Here is a 15,536-nt window from a genome sequence, read left to right as displayed (position 1 = left end):
GCAATGCCCTTCATAAGGTTCTATATAAGACACCTATGAGCCAGTAACATTTATGTTCCCTTAGCAAGCTCTGAAGTCCAAACTTAAACATTTATTGGTATTTTGTTAATTCACCTCTACTGTTTCTACACCTGGCCTTCGTCTGTGCCTTAGATTTTATATATTGGCCCTAATGGTTAAAGCATGTCCCAGCACCGCTGGGCTGGCATGACTAGCTCATTCAAACCTACATAAAGGGAGAGCCAAGCATGGACCCCTAGTTTATCTCTGCAAGTGTAAGTTGCTTTATCAGCAGTGTTATAGACACGCTGGAAGAGCACATAAACTATCAATCTTCTCTTTCACCTTACAACCCCGTCTTGTCCATCCTTTTGCTCTGTGTGTGGGCAATCATAATGTTCTCATACTTCTACTCTTTCAACAGAAACAGTTTGTTCATCCTGTTGCATTCACCAATTCTATCTGTTATAGGGTGCTGTAGGGGTCCTTCAAGTGTGTCCTGTTAATCAACATCTAAATGGAACCTCTAGGTTAGCTGGTGCTTCTCCAGCCTTCAGTACTTGGAGCGGAGAACCCAACTCCAAAATGTGTTCTCTGTTGCAGACCTCTAATGCTTTGGGGACCATTCAGCAGTCCAGGTCACTCCACTTTCTCCAATGCAGCCCAGTTAAAATGCATTCCCTCATCCTGCCTTTCCAGGTGTCCGCCTAACTGTTTAATCCTAGTTGTACCTTTGCCCATCACTCAGTACCATTCCCTCACTGTTCCGATCAGTTAAATCTTTGTGTTTCACTTTTGAATCCTCTGGTCGCATAGCAGCAAATCTCATTTGCATGTGTCTATGTCCCTTATTTTGGAAGGTTACATTTCCCATAGCTCCATGTTCTGTATCACCGTTCAAGATCAGGTGCCATCTAACAGTTACAGTGCATAAAATGTTTCATCTGGAATATCTGACTGATCTTTATAGTTGCTAAGAGCAGCCTCCTTACCTTGTGTGCTAACAATTCGACCAAATTACTTCTGTTCCTTTTTGAGTTCCCTGCACTTTTGCATTCTGTTTGAAGTTAGCTGTGTAACGTTGAAGACTTACTTCAGGGAAGTCTTAATTGGCCAGTATGCGTCATGTCTCTGAGACTCGTAGTAGCCACTGACAGAACATCCTGAGATGCCATATTCACAGATATAAACCTCACAAAATGTAATATCCATATTTGTCAACCTCTGCTCCTTGCGCGTTGAACACTATCTCTCAAGCCATTTGTCTTCCCCGCCTTCCTGCTGGCCTGTCAAAAGGCCTTAAAATCTGAAATATGAACACTAGTTCTTCCTTTTTTCTCACTTGGAACTCTCATCTAAGCTATCTCCCCCATCCACCCCTCACTGCTATGCCACTGACGCGATACTGTCTGTCGTTGTACAATTCCCGTTTGGTTTCAAAGTTTATATTTGGTGGGGGTGTGGCTAGCTGTGCCGGCTATGCGGATGCTAATGGTCCACGCATGAAGCCCAGACTTTGAGCATATTTCAGCGCTTCGATCTCCTTTCCACGGTCCGTGTCAAGACCGCAGATAAGCCATGAGGAATAGGTTGACTGGGAAGCGACGCAAAATTCAGCCCAAAAACCATGCTGCAGTTTAATTGTTTCAATGCCGCCGGATGTGCAGAGTCTACCCAAGATAGCACTGGCATATGACTGAGGGAGTTGCCATCCGCCTTCTATGCAAGTTAAACTCATTACTTTATCGGCAGACAAAGCAACCACACTTTCCATCTGATCACATTGATACCGCCCCAACGTCCTGAGGAAACCCTGTTTAGATGTGCAACTATGTCAAGACAGTCGAAAATACAAACAAATGCCAACATATCCACAATGTTGTTACCTTCAGTTAAGTCAGAAATGGTGAAATCTTTACCTCAATCTCCAGACCGCCCTGCAGGTCAGTTGGCCACTAAGAATGATATTCAGCCTTTTGCACTTGATATTAAGACCGAATTGTGTGATTGCATGTCTGAATTTGCAACTAAGCTGGACCGCCTGGACCAAAGGGTTCTAGAAGTAGAACAAAGACTCAGAGAAACTGAGGATCATGTATTAGACCAATCAACCACAACGACAGACTTGCAACATAGAATCCAATTTTTGAAAAGGAAAAGCGAAACGATGTAAAGCAAACAGGAAGATATGTAAAATAGGGCCGGAGGAATAATTTACGAATTAGAGGTGTGCCCTCTTCAAAATTGGACCAAGCTTTGAATGACTGCATAGGCGATTTCTTCCAAGCACTTTTGTCTGTAATCGATAAGCCCTTGCTTCTCCTAGACCATACTTATAGGCTATGCACTCGAAGGGGCCTGTCGCCAAACACTCCACCTGATTTAATTACTCAAGTCCATTTCTTTACCACCAAACAGGAGATCCTTGCAGCAGGGTGCACGCAGGGCAAGCTGACCTACGAGGGGACAGCGTTACAAATTTGTCAAGAACTGGCAACATTAGCAATTCAGAAACAAAGAGCTCTGTGACCCTTGACGTTATTTTTGCAAGACCACAAAATCAAGTATTGCTGGTTATTCCCATCGATTCTGCTGTTTACGTTTTGAGGGGACGGTCCGCACTATCCGCATGTTGGAGGAAGCTTAGGAAATTATGGGGTTCTCCCCTCTGCATAAAAATGGCGACTCCCTACCAGACTCTCATAAACCTCGCGATGGTGAAGCTCTGAAACGCAACATCTGGGCGAAAGTCCCCAATGGTGGTATATCATGGAACTCGCCACTGCATACTTGAAAGGATGGAGACATTTGCAAACCAGTATCCCTCAGTAGGTTGGAACCTAAATATACATAAAAAGGAAGCGCTATAAGAAATAGTTTAAATTATGAGCTCCATGCGGCCCATGCCCGGCCCTGAGTGAGATGTCACTTGGAGGCCGAAGGGGTAAAATGGCCTTCATTTTTCTGTTTATTTTTGAATTGTTGTTTTTGGGTTTGTTCAATTAAAACTATGCTTGTCATATGGAAACATGAATACTCAGCACTTCAATGGCAAAGGAAACTCATTTGGCTCCTCCCTCCTCTACAGAAGACGCTGATTCATGTAAGACCCCTCTACCTCATCAGAAATTGGAATTTGTATCACTTAATGTAAAGGGATTAAACTCTCCAGCGAAATGGTAATCCATCCTGCGATGCCTAAATGACCTGAATGGCACAGTGATCTTTCTGCAGGAAACTCGTATACTCACCTCTGATTATTCTCGCTTACGGAACAGACTTTCCAAGAAAATGTTTAGCCTCCAGCGGCTCAAACTGCTGGGACGCTATCCTGTTGGCGAAGGACATACCATTCAAGTTATTGGACATCATATATTGTCCGAAAGGGCGGTATGTCGGTGTTAAGGTATGTTGTTTTGGCAATAGTATACTTTGGCATAATCTATGGCCCCAATGAAGGACAACAATTCTTCAAATAGCAGGAGGCTACAGTTCTCCCCTTCCTTCAGTGTCAGGTTCTCATTGGCAGAGACTTTAACGGGATCCCCGATCCTATAATGGATGAAACGCATGACCCCCACATCGAGAGATTTTAAGATTTGTAAGATTGCATTGGGTTTTCTCAACCGTAGGGTTGGTCGACACCTGGATAGTACTACATCCGGGGAACGGGATTTTATCTCTTTCCATGTTCACCGCTCCTCCTCTCGGATAGATTTGCTCCTCGCGCCCCCCTCCCCCAACCAGGTTATGTCAATTGTTGATGGGGTGTCCATTAGCCGTACAGTGTTATCTGATCCTGCTCCTGTCCTTTTAACTGTCAGGGTTTGTGACCTAGCCCCATCCTCTAGGCCACCGTGGCGTTTATATGATCCGATTATTAACAATATGACTCTTAGGGATGCAATAGGTAAACCTATACAGAATTATTTTCAAGAGAACCCTCTCGAACACGACAGCAACCACGTGGGATGCCATGAAGGAAATGATTAGGGGGGATTTAATTGCTCACACAGCAGCCTATTATAAATGTAATCGACACGCCTGATGCCATCTGGAGCAGGAAATATCAGCACTAGAAGGGAAACATAAAAAAGATTGGTCCCCAAAAATTCACAGATCTCTACAAATTGCTAGGAATGAATTGGAGGCCCTCTACGCTGAAGAAACCCCACATTCGCTTTTAGTGACGAATCAGGGATATTACGCCAAGAGTAATAAGGCCAACCAGTTTTTGGTGAGGAAACTGGCCAAATCAAAGAGATGTAATATGATTATAGGCCTGCGCGACAGCAGGGGGGAGATGCAATGTGGGGAACAGGCTAAATTACAGTTAGCAGAATCCCACTTAATGGAAACTATGTCGGCTTCCCCTCGCTCTTTGGAGGGGCAGGAGTAATATATTAGGGAAGCTGCCTTACCACATCTTTCTCGAGAAGAAAGTGCGGCTTTAGAATCTCCATTTCAGATGGAAGAAGTGGATGCAGTTATTAGAACTCTGAAATCTAGGGCCCCAGTCCCTGATGGATTTTAAACAATATTTTATAAACATTTTCGAGTCCAACTCCTATCCCAACTGACAGCGCTTTTTAACTCCTTCAGGGAGACGGGATCTACGACTCCCTCTGCGACCATTTTGCTTTTAAAACCTGATAAAGACCCTAAGGTTTGTGCCTTCAATAGACCAAGCTCTCTTTTAAATATTGATGCAAACGTCTATTCTAGGGTATTGGCCAATCGTTTAGCTACAGTACTCCATGCATTAATAGATCCAGACCAAACAGGATTAGTTTTAGGAAGGAAAATAAGGGACAACATTCGGCGGGCACTGAATCTGTTAGAAACCGTAATATCTGAACATCGTAAATTAGCACTCTTGGCGCTCGATGCTACTAAAGCATTTGACAAAGTAGACCGGTCTTTCATGAAATTAACTTTAGAATCTTTTCAATCTAGCCCCCTTTTCCGGAAAATGATTTTACCCAATTACGTATCGCCTAACACCTTGCTGTGGATTAACAGGGAACAAACAACTCCTATCCCCCTTACATGTGGGACACATCAGGGATGCCCTCTTCCCCCCCTTCCCCCCCCACTGTTTCTCGCTCAGTGGATACCTAACAACCCCGCCATTGAAGGGGTCACAATACATAACTCTCAACAAAAGGTTTCTCTTTATGCTGTTGATGTTTTACTTACTTTGACCCACATTCAATCCTCCCTTCACTACGCCCTTCAGAAATATTAAAATCCTTTGGATGGATCGCAGGCTATAAAATAAACTATGGTAAATCGGTGGCACTGGGGGTGGGACTGACCACTGATGAAGTTTTCTCTCAGCAATCTGCCTGCCCTATTCGATTAGAGAAGAAATCAATAGAATATTTAGGGGTCTGCATCACTGCTTCTCCGCTAGAATTATTTGGGGCCAACATTCCACCTCTTTTTAAAGTGTTGCAGGCGGACTTGGAAGATGCGCAATTCAGGAAATCTCTTTGATGCGACGGATCACAGCTATTAAAATGAATCAATCTCCCCCCGTTTCTTATATTTTTGTACATCCTTACCACTATAGATCCCACAGAAATCTCTTGACTGTCTTGAACGTAAAATGTTATGGTTCATTTGGTGGGGTAGGATAGCCAGTATTCCCAGAAGGGTGATGATGATGATGGAGGCGGGGGGGTGCCCGACTTTGGACGGGGGGGCTAGGGATTTTGGACTTGCGTAAGTACTACGCGGCTGCCCAGATTTCACATCTTCTGACATGGATGTCTTCTTACACTCCACCAAAATGGTTTGACATTGAACAGTCCAGCCTTCTCCCCCTCCCCCTTCATTTCTTGCCATTTGTCCCCTACTCTGTGTTAGGGAGAATTCTCATAAATGGCTGATTTTCCCTTACCTAATAGAGTCCCTCAGCACCTTTGCTGGATTTTTATGGTTTATTTTTTTCACCTGGTAAGAGTGTGAGCCTTTTTCCCACTCTTACATGTGTTTTGCTGTGTGTTTCTACTTTTTGTGTGATCTTGGGCAATGGAGCCTCACCTACTCCATAGCATCATTTTTCCATGTGTGTTACACAGCACCTTCAGTGCAGTGACACAGGGTTGTCTTTGAGACTTCCCACTGACTCAATTTTTCTGGGGCTGACTGCTGTCCCCCAGAAAAGATAAAATTGCCATTCACTTTATAATAGTCACTTTAAACCACAGACCCAGTACACTCCATCTTACATGGAGTATTGGAAAGGGTTCATTCTTATCCCTTTTTGTCTGTCTCTTGGAGCATTGTTTTGCTCGCTTTACATCAAGACTTGACTGGTGGCAGTGGTAACTACCCTATCTTTTATACCATGGTTAACTTAAATAACCATGCTATTGTTTTAGGCTATTATATTGGCCTCAAACATAAACCCGCTTGACCATATATATTTTATTACGCTTCTGGCTGGGTTTATTCGCCATTTCTTTTTGTAAATGTCTTTCTCGTGTTTTACTCTGTGCGCCAAACCAGGTCATGTCCCTTTTTTCGCCGTCTTTTTGCAGGCTTTTGCACAGAAGCCCTCCTTAAGGCGCCTGAAAGTATGGGTAGGCAGGATGTGAGGGAGGGGTATTAGGACCCCTGCCATGGGTTCCCTTGGTAACCCAAGTCGCACTCCTGTTTAATTCGCTGGGTGACTGTCCTTGCCAGGACAGCCACCCTGCTGTGTGATTGACAGCCAGGCTGTGTGAAAGGGGGATAACTGCATAAAAAGCAGACTCTGGGACTGGAAAGGCAGAGTCGCCACTGGAACGAAAGAACCAACGAGGAGCTGATGGAAGACGACCCTTACAACGACTGAATTGCCCGGCGAAGCCCTGCTGCAGGTTTGAATCTCCAAATCCGACGACAGAGAAGATCCTCCAGGAACCTTCTTCCCTTGAGCTGGTGGGACCAACCAGTTCGCCCAAACTGCAAGCCAGGAACCCTCCTCTGGTCGAATTCGCTGTACAGAGCTACAGTGGGCCGGATAGCCAGGAAGGTCGGACCCTGCTTGGATTTTAAGGAGTGCACCTTTTATTCGTCGTTACGCTCTGCTGCTGGTTTTTTCCCTGGGTAGTGCAGGACCCTCCAGTCTTCCTACTTCTTGTCAGTCCGACAGTCGCTTCAGGAACCGTGAGCCTGCAGGAACTAACAGGAACGTCCGCTTCAGCTACAGCTTCTTCTCCGTTTTAAGGTACTGTGCAAATCTGGTTGTTCGTTGCGTTCAACCGCAGTGAAAGTGTTTGAAATCTTTCTCCAATCCTGAGGGCTTGTCCTTCTCTCTTTGAACTGACTTTTCTGCCAACCAACCTCGCCCGGAATCCGTGGCACGAACTTTACCGCGAACTACCCTGAACCGTGTGATCTTGAGCAAAAGACTTTTGTCCGATTGACTTTGGCCCTAAGCCTTTTCGACCTGATTCTATCACTATAGTTCCTCTTGCTCGACTGCCTTGAGTACCTACCTGTTGGTGTGGTTCAATTTCTATTAACTTTGTCTTTCCCTCCCTTTTAAATTGCTGGAGTGCCATTTTGCTCCCACTTCATTCTTTTGTGAGCTTAACATGTCTGGAACTTATTGGGAGTTGTGTGGTGTATTAAGAGTGTGTTTTTTTTTAACCCTTTATTAAGTTTACAAAAAACAATAACTGCATGTAAAGTAAACAATGTCTCACAGTAAATCATCACAACTCAATTTGCAGAACAATTCAAGCATTACATTTCGTCTAATCCATCAAGACAGCTTTATCCTGTGAAACACAGTCAAACTGGCACGTATACACAAATCAACACAATCGACAACACAAGTGGGAAGAACGAAAAAGAAAGAAAAACCCATTTCCACCTTATCCCACCTTCTCCTTGTGATGACACATCCACTAGAACAGCCCTACTGTCACATCAATCATAAAGAGCCAAAAAAGGTCCCCACAACGTCATGTATTCCTCCTTTTTATCTTTATTTTCTAATGAAACCTTATCATGCTGTGATAAAACGTTCAACTCTGTTAACCACTCATCAACACAAGCCTTTTTCCTCTTTTTCCAAATTCTGAGAATTATCTTAGTTGCTACCATCATGGCCCTATCTATCCAATAAGTATGTTTTCTAGCACGCACACATCTATATGTGATAATAAAGTAATGTTTGCTGCAGATCTTTGTAAGTTTATTCCATAAATCAATTCAGTTCTATCAATGACATCCTTCCAAAACAATTGTACTCTCTGGCACTCCCACAGCAAATGTAAAAGAGTGGCTCTACCAATATCACAATACCAGCATAAATCATTAGATTGAAGCCCTAATTTAAACCTCTTAACTGGTGTCCAATACAGCCTTCCAACGACTTTCTGTCGAATCAAACGTAAACCCATGTCTGCTGCCAAGTTCAAATTCACCTTCAGAATGTCACTCCAATCTATATCAGTAATAACTACCAATATCATGTGACCAATGTTCCTTCAATCCAGTTCATGCTGATTGAAAATTCTCGTCAACATGCATAAATTGTATATACATTCGTACACAATATTCCTGACCTTCCAACAATTTACTAATTTCTGGTTTTCCCCCAATATATCCATCAACCATATCTATCCTCAAATTAATCATGGAAGCTAAAGCTAAGTATCTATTCAATTCCCTCTGATTTAAACCATATCTACACTGCAGTTCCTCAAATCCCAACAATCGGTTCCCATCCATCACATCTCCCAGCTTCAAAATTCCCTTATTAATCCAACTAATCCAACTCAGACATTTAAGAGTGTGATTTTTAAACTGCTTAGAATAGTGAAATGTTATACAACTGATGAGTAAAATAAATGTATATTCTTTTACTTAAAAACCTTGAGTCAGTGTTTGCCTGAATCATAGTAATTGCTGTCCTTTTGTGTAACTATTTTATACTGCTCATTTACTCTTGAGATACGTCTGGCTGCTCAGCCACTGCTACCACTTTAACTGTGTAGTGCTGGCTTGTACCAAAGGTGAATTTGTACTGTCACGTGTAGTCTTAATTGTGTGTGGTGTTCCCAAACGGTACTGCATATAATTCTGCCTAACACTCTGCACAGAAAACAGTGTCAAGATTTGCTCACCTCCTTGAGGGTGACATTGAGGGTCTGGGACTGAGCAGTACAACAAAAAAAGGTCCCAAGAAGCACACGCCCATACTCTCCAAACCTTTATAATCCAGCCTTTTCCCCTGGCGTGCAACCGGGTGTATTTAGAAATTGGAGGGGAGGGGGCCTACAAACTTTATCTCAGCTGTTTTGAAGACCAGCAACCACGCACTTCTGAAATTTGTAAAGTAGTATTTTAACTCTCTGAATTGGACAGATGTTCCTATGTACAATTATCCCACTAGATAACACATCCATTGACTAGATAGAGTGCCATGCGTGATCTGAGCCTGCTTGAGCTCACTATTCAGGAGGGACCACAAGCTGGAAGTACTTCTAAAATATATAAGCTCCTCCAAAACAACATGTTGGCTGATCGCGCCCCCACTTCATGCGCCGCTAGGAGGATGACCTTGGAATGTGCCCTGATTCTTCTAAATCGCTGGTATTATTCCCCAGTACAGATATACAATTTTTGCATAACGTTTCCGCCACCATGCTGGTGGAAATGTGGCTTACAGGGAGCATATTTTCATATGTGGTGGGACTGTCCACTTATTAACTGCTTTTGGCGGAAAATTGTGACCATAATAGAAGCCATTGCTTATACCAGACTCGCCATGAATCCGGAGGTCATTTTCCTGGCCGCTCCAGTTAATAAAGTTTACCATAAATCTGGGGGTTCCACTAAATCAATAACACAGCTCCTGCTGGCTGCCCGGATTACAGTAGCCCGAAGTTGGAAGCCCCTGAAAGTCCATCATTAACTTTTTTTGGTGGATTAAGGTATGGGACATCACAGTGCTGAGAAAGTTACGCATCAAAGGAAGGTAAGTTACACCAATTTACCAATATTTGGACCCACTATTTGGACTATGATGAAAAATATCCAGCACTAACACACAAACCCAAACTTTCGAGACAATTTCTGCGGATCCCATGAGCCATGGGCACCTGAAAATTTGGGGGCGGGTGGCGAGAATGGAAAGATTGAGGGTTCTACAATGCCATGTATTATGCTAATAGTAATGCTTTTGATGTAAACGTGTTCTCTGTAATGCCTATCCATGTGTACAACCTAATAATAAACAGTTGTAAAAAAAAATTATATTTGTCTTGACTTTTTATATTTTTGACTCCAGAATATGCTTCAAATAAAGGTGTTTTTATGTTTGTCAAATTTATATTTTACTGCACAACAATACAGGTATTTTTGAGGTACTTTTATACATTTTTCAATAAAAAAAACGGTGCTTGGAAGTAGCTGATTAGCAGCATATGGTGCATTACAAATATCTTTAATATTTCTATACTAATATGTGACTCCATCCCGGCCCTCATTCGTCATCTTGCCATCCCTTTAATCTCTTGCATAGGTAATGTTTTTATGAACACTTATGTACACCAATGTTTAATGTACATGCGTCTGTCGCTCTGTTTCTTAATGTACTTAAGATTTTGTCTATGAGCTTTTAATGTGCTCCTCTCTTCTCGCCGTTCTCTTACATTTTACCGATTTGAGTGTTCCTTGAGCCGGTGAATCACCGGATCTCACGACTACTCTCTTGTCCCTCCAGGCAGTGCTGCGAACCAGCATTGTTATTGTTTGGTGCCTTAAAAAAACACCACATATAAATAAATAATCAAATCCACTCAGAACAAAAACTGAATTGATGTATCCTGATAATTGTGGATTGTTGTTTTAGGATGGCACCATAGGTCATTAAGAATTATATTAAACGAAAGAGAGAGTGGATCCAAAAGGTGATATGAATGAGATATGGAAAAAAATTCATGTAAAATGGTTGGACATTCAGTTAAGTTGTTAGGCAGATGGATTTCTGTTTTTTGTGTGTGCTTCGGGTACATCCATCACTAATGTATCCATTAGAAGACCTAATGCAGACTTCAGCCTACCTATATTTCGTGCAGCACCTTTAAATCGGATGCTTCGATTATACTTTTGCACGCATGTGCATCGTTTCTGGTTTCAAAATGTGTATCTTGGGCAAACGGATCATTCTTGGGACTCAGAAAGGTCTCTTTGTAACGAGCTTTCGTTACCCTTCACCATGAACACAGAATCAACAATTAACAGATTATCGTTTAATTGAAACCATTCTTTCATTTTGAAAAGAGTTCATAATGTGTCCTTTTACAATCAATGAAAGGGTTTTTGTGGAAATCGTAACAAAAATATGCTGCTTTTTTCTGATAAGAATCTATTTTGTTTTTTTGTTCTGTCTATAGTTCGAAAAACCTGGGCGGCGCAATGACATTGACTACCCGGATATGGCAAAAGAAGCAGGTAATGACTTGCATAAAGTATTTGCAACCTGTATGTTGTGTGATGAATTGCTCACGGCACAGTTTTAGGATATGAAGCACTTTAAAACCTGCATAATTGAAATGAGAACGTTTGCAGAGCAGAATTAAATAATACAGATTAAATGGGAGACACAGAGCAGGCCTGAGGTAGATTTGTACACCTAGTTCACACATCTCTTCCTGATTTGGTGCCTTCATTCTGACTGAAGTAAAATACTTTAGTTATTGAGGTTTTCGATAGGTTAATATGTTGCCTGAAAGTCACTTAACAACACTTAATGTGGTGTCTCGCAGCTGCAAAAGAGAGCAGAGCAGACTAAACGCCTTTTTGCAAATATGGTGGAAAAGATCGAAAGAGGTAGTTCGGTTTGCAGAGGTTTTTGCGGCCTGGCTTGGTGTCGTACTGCACGCGGTATATATATCATGTATTTACTACATGCAGTGCTATCGGCATCTTAAGAGTATGGCGATAATTCTGTGTATTTATTTCTACCAATGATTTTCCCCCAAACTAGTTTAGCATTACTGCCACTCAGTCCGGCTGATTTACTGCCAAATGGAGAGTGGTGGCAAATTGCTGTTGATCCACCTTTTTTTGGAGCAATCCTATCTGTATTTTTTTTTTGTATTTTTTTTTTTTTTTTTTACGGTTTCACAGTGAAATCGTAATTCTGACAGGGTAAATTAAATCTGCATGTTTTTTGGGTACAAAAGTAGAGGATTATACTAGAGGTGAATCCTCCACTTTACCTCCAATCTCTCAATGCTGGGGTGTTGTAAAATTAACTGTAAAAGAATTACCACCAAAGATTTACTGCCACGCTGAACTGGTAATAGGTCCTTATCTCTATCCAAGGTAGTAAATATTCCATGCAATTTCAACCTGTAATCGGGTGTAATTTTAACAAACCGTGGCAATGCCAACAGTTTTGGCTTTTGTGTAAATTTGCCAGGCACTGCTGTAGTGTTATTAACTGGCCATCGATGGTAGCGGCTGTAAAATGGTGCAAAACCTGGGCATATAATAGCAGTGCCTGGCAAATGCCTAACACTTTAAACCCAAGCCAACACTGTTGACTTTGCCAGTGCTTGTTTTTAACAGGATTTCAGTGTTTGTGAGAGGAAGCATTGTGTGATTGATTTTAATTATATTCTTAGCCACTTGTTCATGTTAGGCCAGCTGACTTGGAAATCCTTGCTCACGCCATCACTAGGTGTGGTGTCTTATTTGAGCTCTTGCTACATAAGACTTAGGGTTTTATCTAGATTTAAATTTTATTTAAAATAAAATTTAAGGCGTTCTGTTTTATGTCATATCTTGTCATTTAAAAAATGCGTTGGATAATTCATAGATTTCAGCGCAGAGGCAGCGCACGCGAGCAGCGCAGAGAGGTAGCGTGCGCCAGCCGTGTGCGCTAAACAGCATTCTGGCGCACCACCTATTCATGGAATATCAAAGCCATTTTGAGCGCTGGCGCAGAGAACATCCCGCAGCGCCAGTTATGCCCCCAAAAACGCCCCTTGCGCCAGGATAAGGCATTGAAATTCCCAATGCAGCGCAAAGGGCCACGCTAACTCTGCACCAGTTCACAGGGCCGGTACAGTGCATTTGGGGGGTGCGCTGGGAGTCATACACGCGATAGGCCTTGTGCGAGCGGGGTATGTGTATAATGGGGGTGCACGGGAAGTTTCACACGTGATAGCTCTTGTGCGAGCGGGGTACGTGTATTCTGAGTGGTGCGCGGGAAGTTATACACACAATAGGCCTTGTGCGAGCGGGGTATGTGTATAACGGGGGTGCACAGGAAGTTTAACACTCGATAGGTCTTGTGCGAGCGGGGTATGTGTATTTCTGGGGGTGTGTGGGAAGTAATTCACGCGATAGGCCTTGTGCGAGCGGGGTACGTGTATAACGGGGCTGCACAGGAAGTTTAACACTCGATAGGTCTTGTGCGAGCGGGGTATGTGTATTTCTGGGGGTGCGCGGGGAGCTTCACATGCAAATTGGCAGTATGGGTCCTCCCGGGTGTGCCCTCTCCCCCCTCCCCAGGCCCCGCAGGCAGCCCATTCACTTCCATTCCTCACAGTTAGCCCATCCACCCTGGGCATGCCCCCCAGCCAGCCCACATGTCACCATGCACCAGTGAGCACCCACTCATGTGTCCCTGCACACCCACCCACCCGGCAGTGAGGGGCACCTGCCAGCAGGCCCCGACTCATGTCCCCGCCCCAACACGTCATCATGATCCACAATCATGGCCCTAATGGCCACCCAAATCCCACCGCACGCCACCCCTGCCCAAAGAACCAATGAAGTATTATATCCACCCCACATTGAAATGCCCATTACATGATACAACCCAAATGGCATGTATGTACATCAACACATGTCCGTCACACACACACACACACAATGGGTGCCAGTGAATGTGAAAACCCACATCGTGACGTGCATGAAACCAATGAGAGAATACCACACATTGAAGTATGAAACAAAAATGTATTCAAGACAAAATGAAGGGACTCAAATGAAAACACACAATAATGGAAATAAGAAATGAAATGCAGCATGTCCCAGAATGAAAAAAAAAATGAAATCGGAATCCAAATAAATACAAATGAAAATGTGTCCAAAGTCTCCGTCCCAAAAAGCAAATCCAAAGGGAAAGAAATAAGTAAAATCCATTGCTCCATGGTGAAAAAAACAAAAATGATAAATCCAGTGTTCAACTATATACAAATAACAAATCCAGGGTCCATGCGGCCAACCATTGAAATCAAACCTACAAAAAAAGAAAATGCCTAATAAAGAACTATCTACAAAAAGGTGGGGCATAGTCCAAGCGCCCCAAATGAAAGAAAAACATAAATGAAACCTATCACTAACTAACTATATACAATGGCGGCGGGCAAGTCCTACGGCTCACCTGCCGATTTCCCGAGCCAGGGCATCATCGAACTCCTGTTCTATGTCCTAGATGCGAGCCTGTTCCATGGCCCCGAGGTTTCGCAGGGATAACGCCATGTCCAACTCCAACTCCCTGCGAATTGCCTCGAGCCACTCGACCCGCCTCAGCGCCCTGCGCATGGAGTTCTCCACCCTGACCATATTGAGCCGTGCTCTTCCGCCCGCCGCCGCTCTGCATCTATGTGCTGACCCAACTGCTGCCACACGGAAGACTCTCACAATCCAGGGTCCTCCTGCCCTCCGGCCGATGCCTGCCCCTCGGATGTTGACGGCCCCGAGCCATCATCGCTCCCGTCTTGAGCCTGCTGCTGCTGTGCCTGTGCCGTGCCTCTTGATGCCCTGCCTCTTGATGCCTGCATGTCCTCCTCCAGCTGGGGTGCAGTTGATGGTGTGGCTACCCCTGCTGGACGTCCGACTCCCGACTGTGGCAGGGATGTGTCCTCCACCAGCCTGGCCGCTGGGTCAGAGGCAGCTCCACAGGGTGCCCAGGTGACACATGGGCCGGAAGATGGCACGTAGGACCACTGGTGCATAGGGGGTTCAGGTGAGGAGGGGGTCGGTAAAAGCTCCAGCACACGGAGGAATCCAGCACTGGTGACCCGTCCTAGTAGGTTGACGCAGTCAAAGAGGCATCTGAGATAACATGCAGTGTCTTCACGAAAACACGGCAGGTCATCCCGCATGCCCCGTTGACGCAACTCCACCCCAGCCAGGACAGGCTCAACCCGGTCCCGGATTGCCACGTCCGCAGGGAGAGGAAGGCCAGTTGTTCTGTGCTCATCCCCTCCCTGAGAACGGGTCTGGGCGTAGGCATCCCTGCTGGTGCGGGATGATGCAGTCACAGGATCGGGGACAGGATTACACACAGGCACCTCCGCGGCAGCCTGTGCTTCCTCCTGTCCCTGCCCCTGGACTGCACCACCAGCACCAGTGGAATTCCCCCCCCCCTCCAGAACCCGTGTGTGTCTCTTCCACGACCTCCTCCTCAACCAAACCCCCCCACCAACCTGGATGACTCTGTGCCATGTTCCTCCATCAGACCCTGTGGGGTCTCAGCTGCCCCTTCTGCTGCCATGGACGCGGCACCA

General features: G+C 44.4%; 1 protein-coding gene across 1 annotated transcript in view; it reads left to right on the top strand.

Annotated features, from left to right (window-relative positions):
* LOC138546965 (sterol carrier protein 2-like) overlaps positions 1 to 15,536 on the top strand; it is a 757,362-nt gene that overhangs the window by 38,497 nt on the left and 703,329 nt on the right. The window contains exon 2 of the mRNA XM_069642177.1: positions 11,403 to 11,460. Coding sequence (XP_069498278.1) covers positions 11,403 to 11,460 — 58 coding nt within the window. The remainder of the gene's footprint in view (positions 1 to 11,402; positions 11,461 to 15,536) is intronic.

The sequence above is a fragment of the Ambystoma mexicanum genome, chromosome 1q, assembly GCF_040938575.1.
Source record: "Ambystoma mexicanum isolate Mex_15411 chromosome 1q, UKY_AmexF1_1, whole genome shotgun sequence".
NCBI lineage: Eukaryota > Metazoa > Chordata > Amphibia > Caudata > Ambystomatidae > Ambystoma > Ambystoma mexicanum.
Note: the sequence above shows the minus strand (reverse complement) of the source record. Positions and strands in the feature narration are given on the sequence as shown.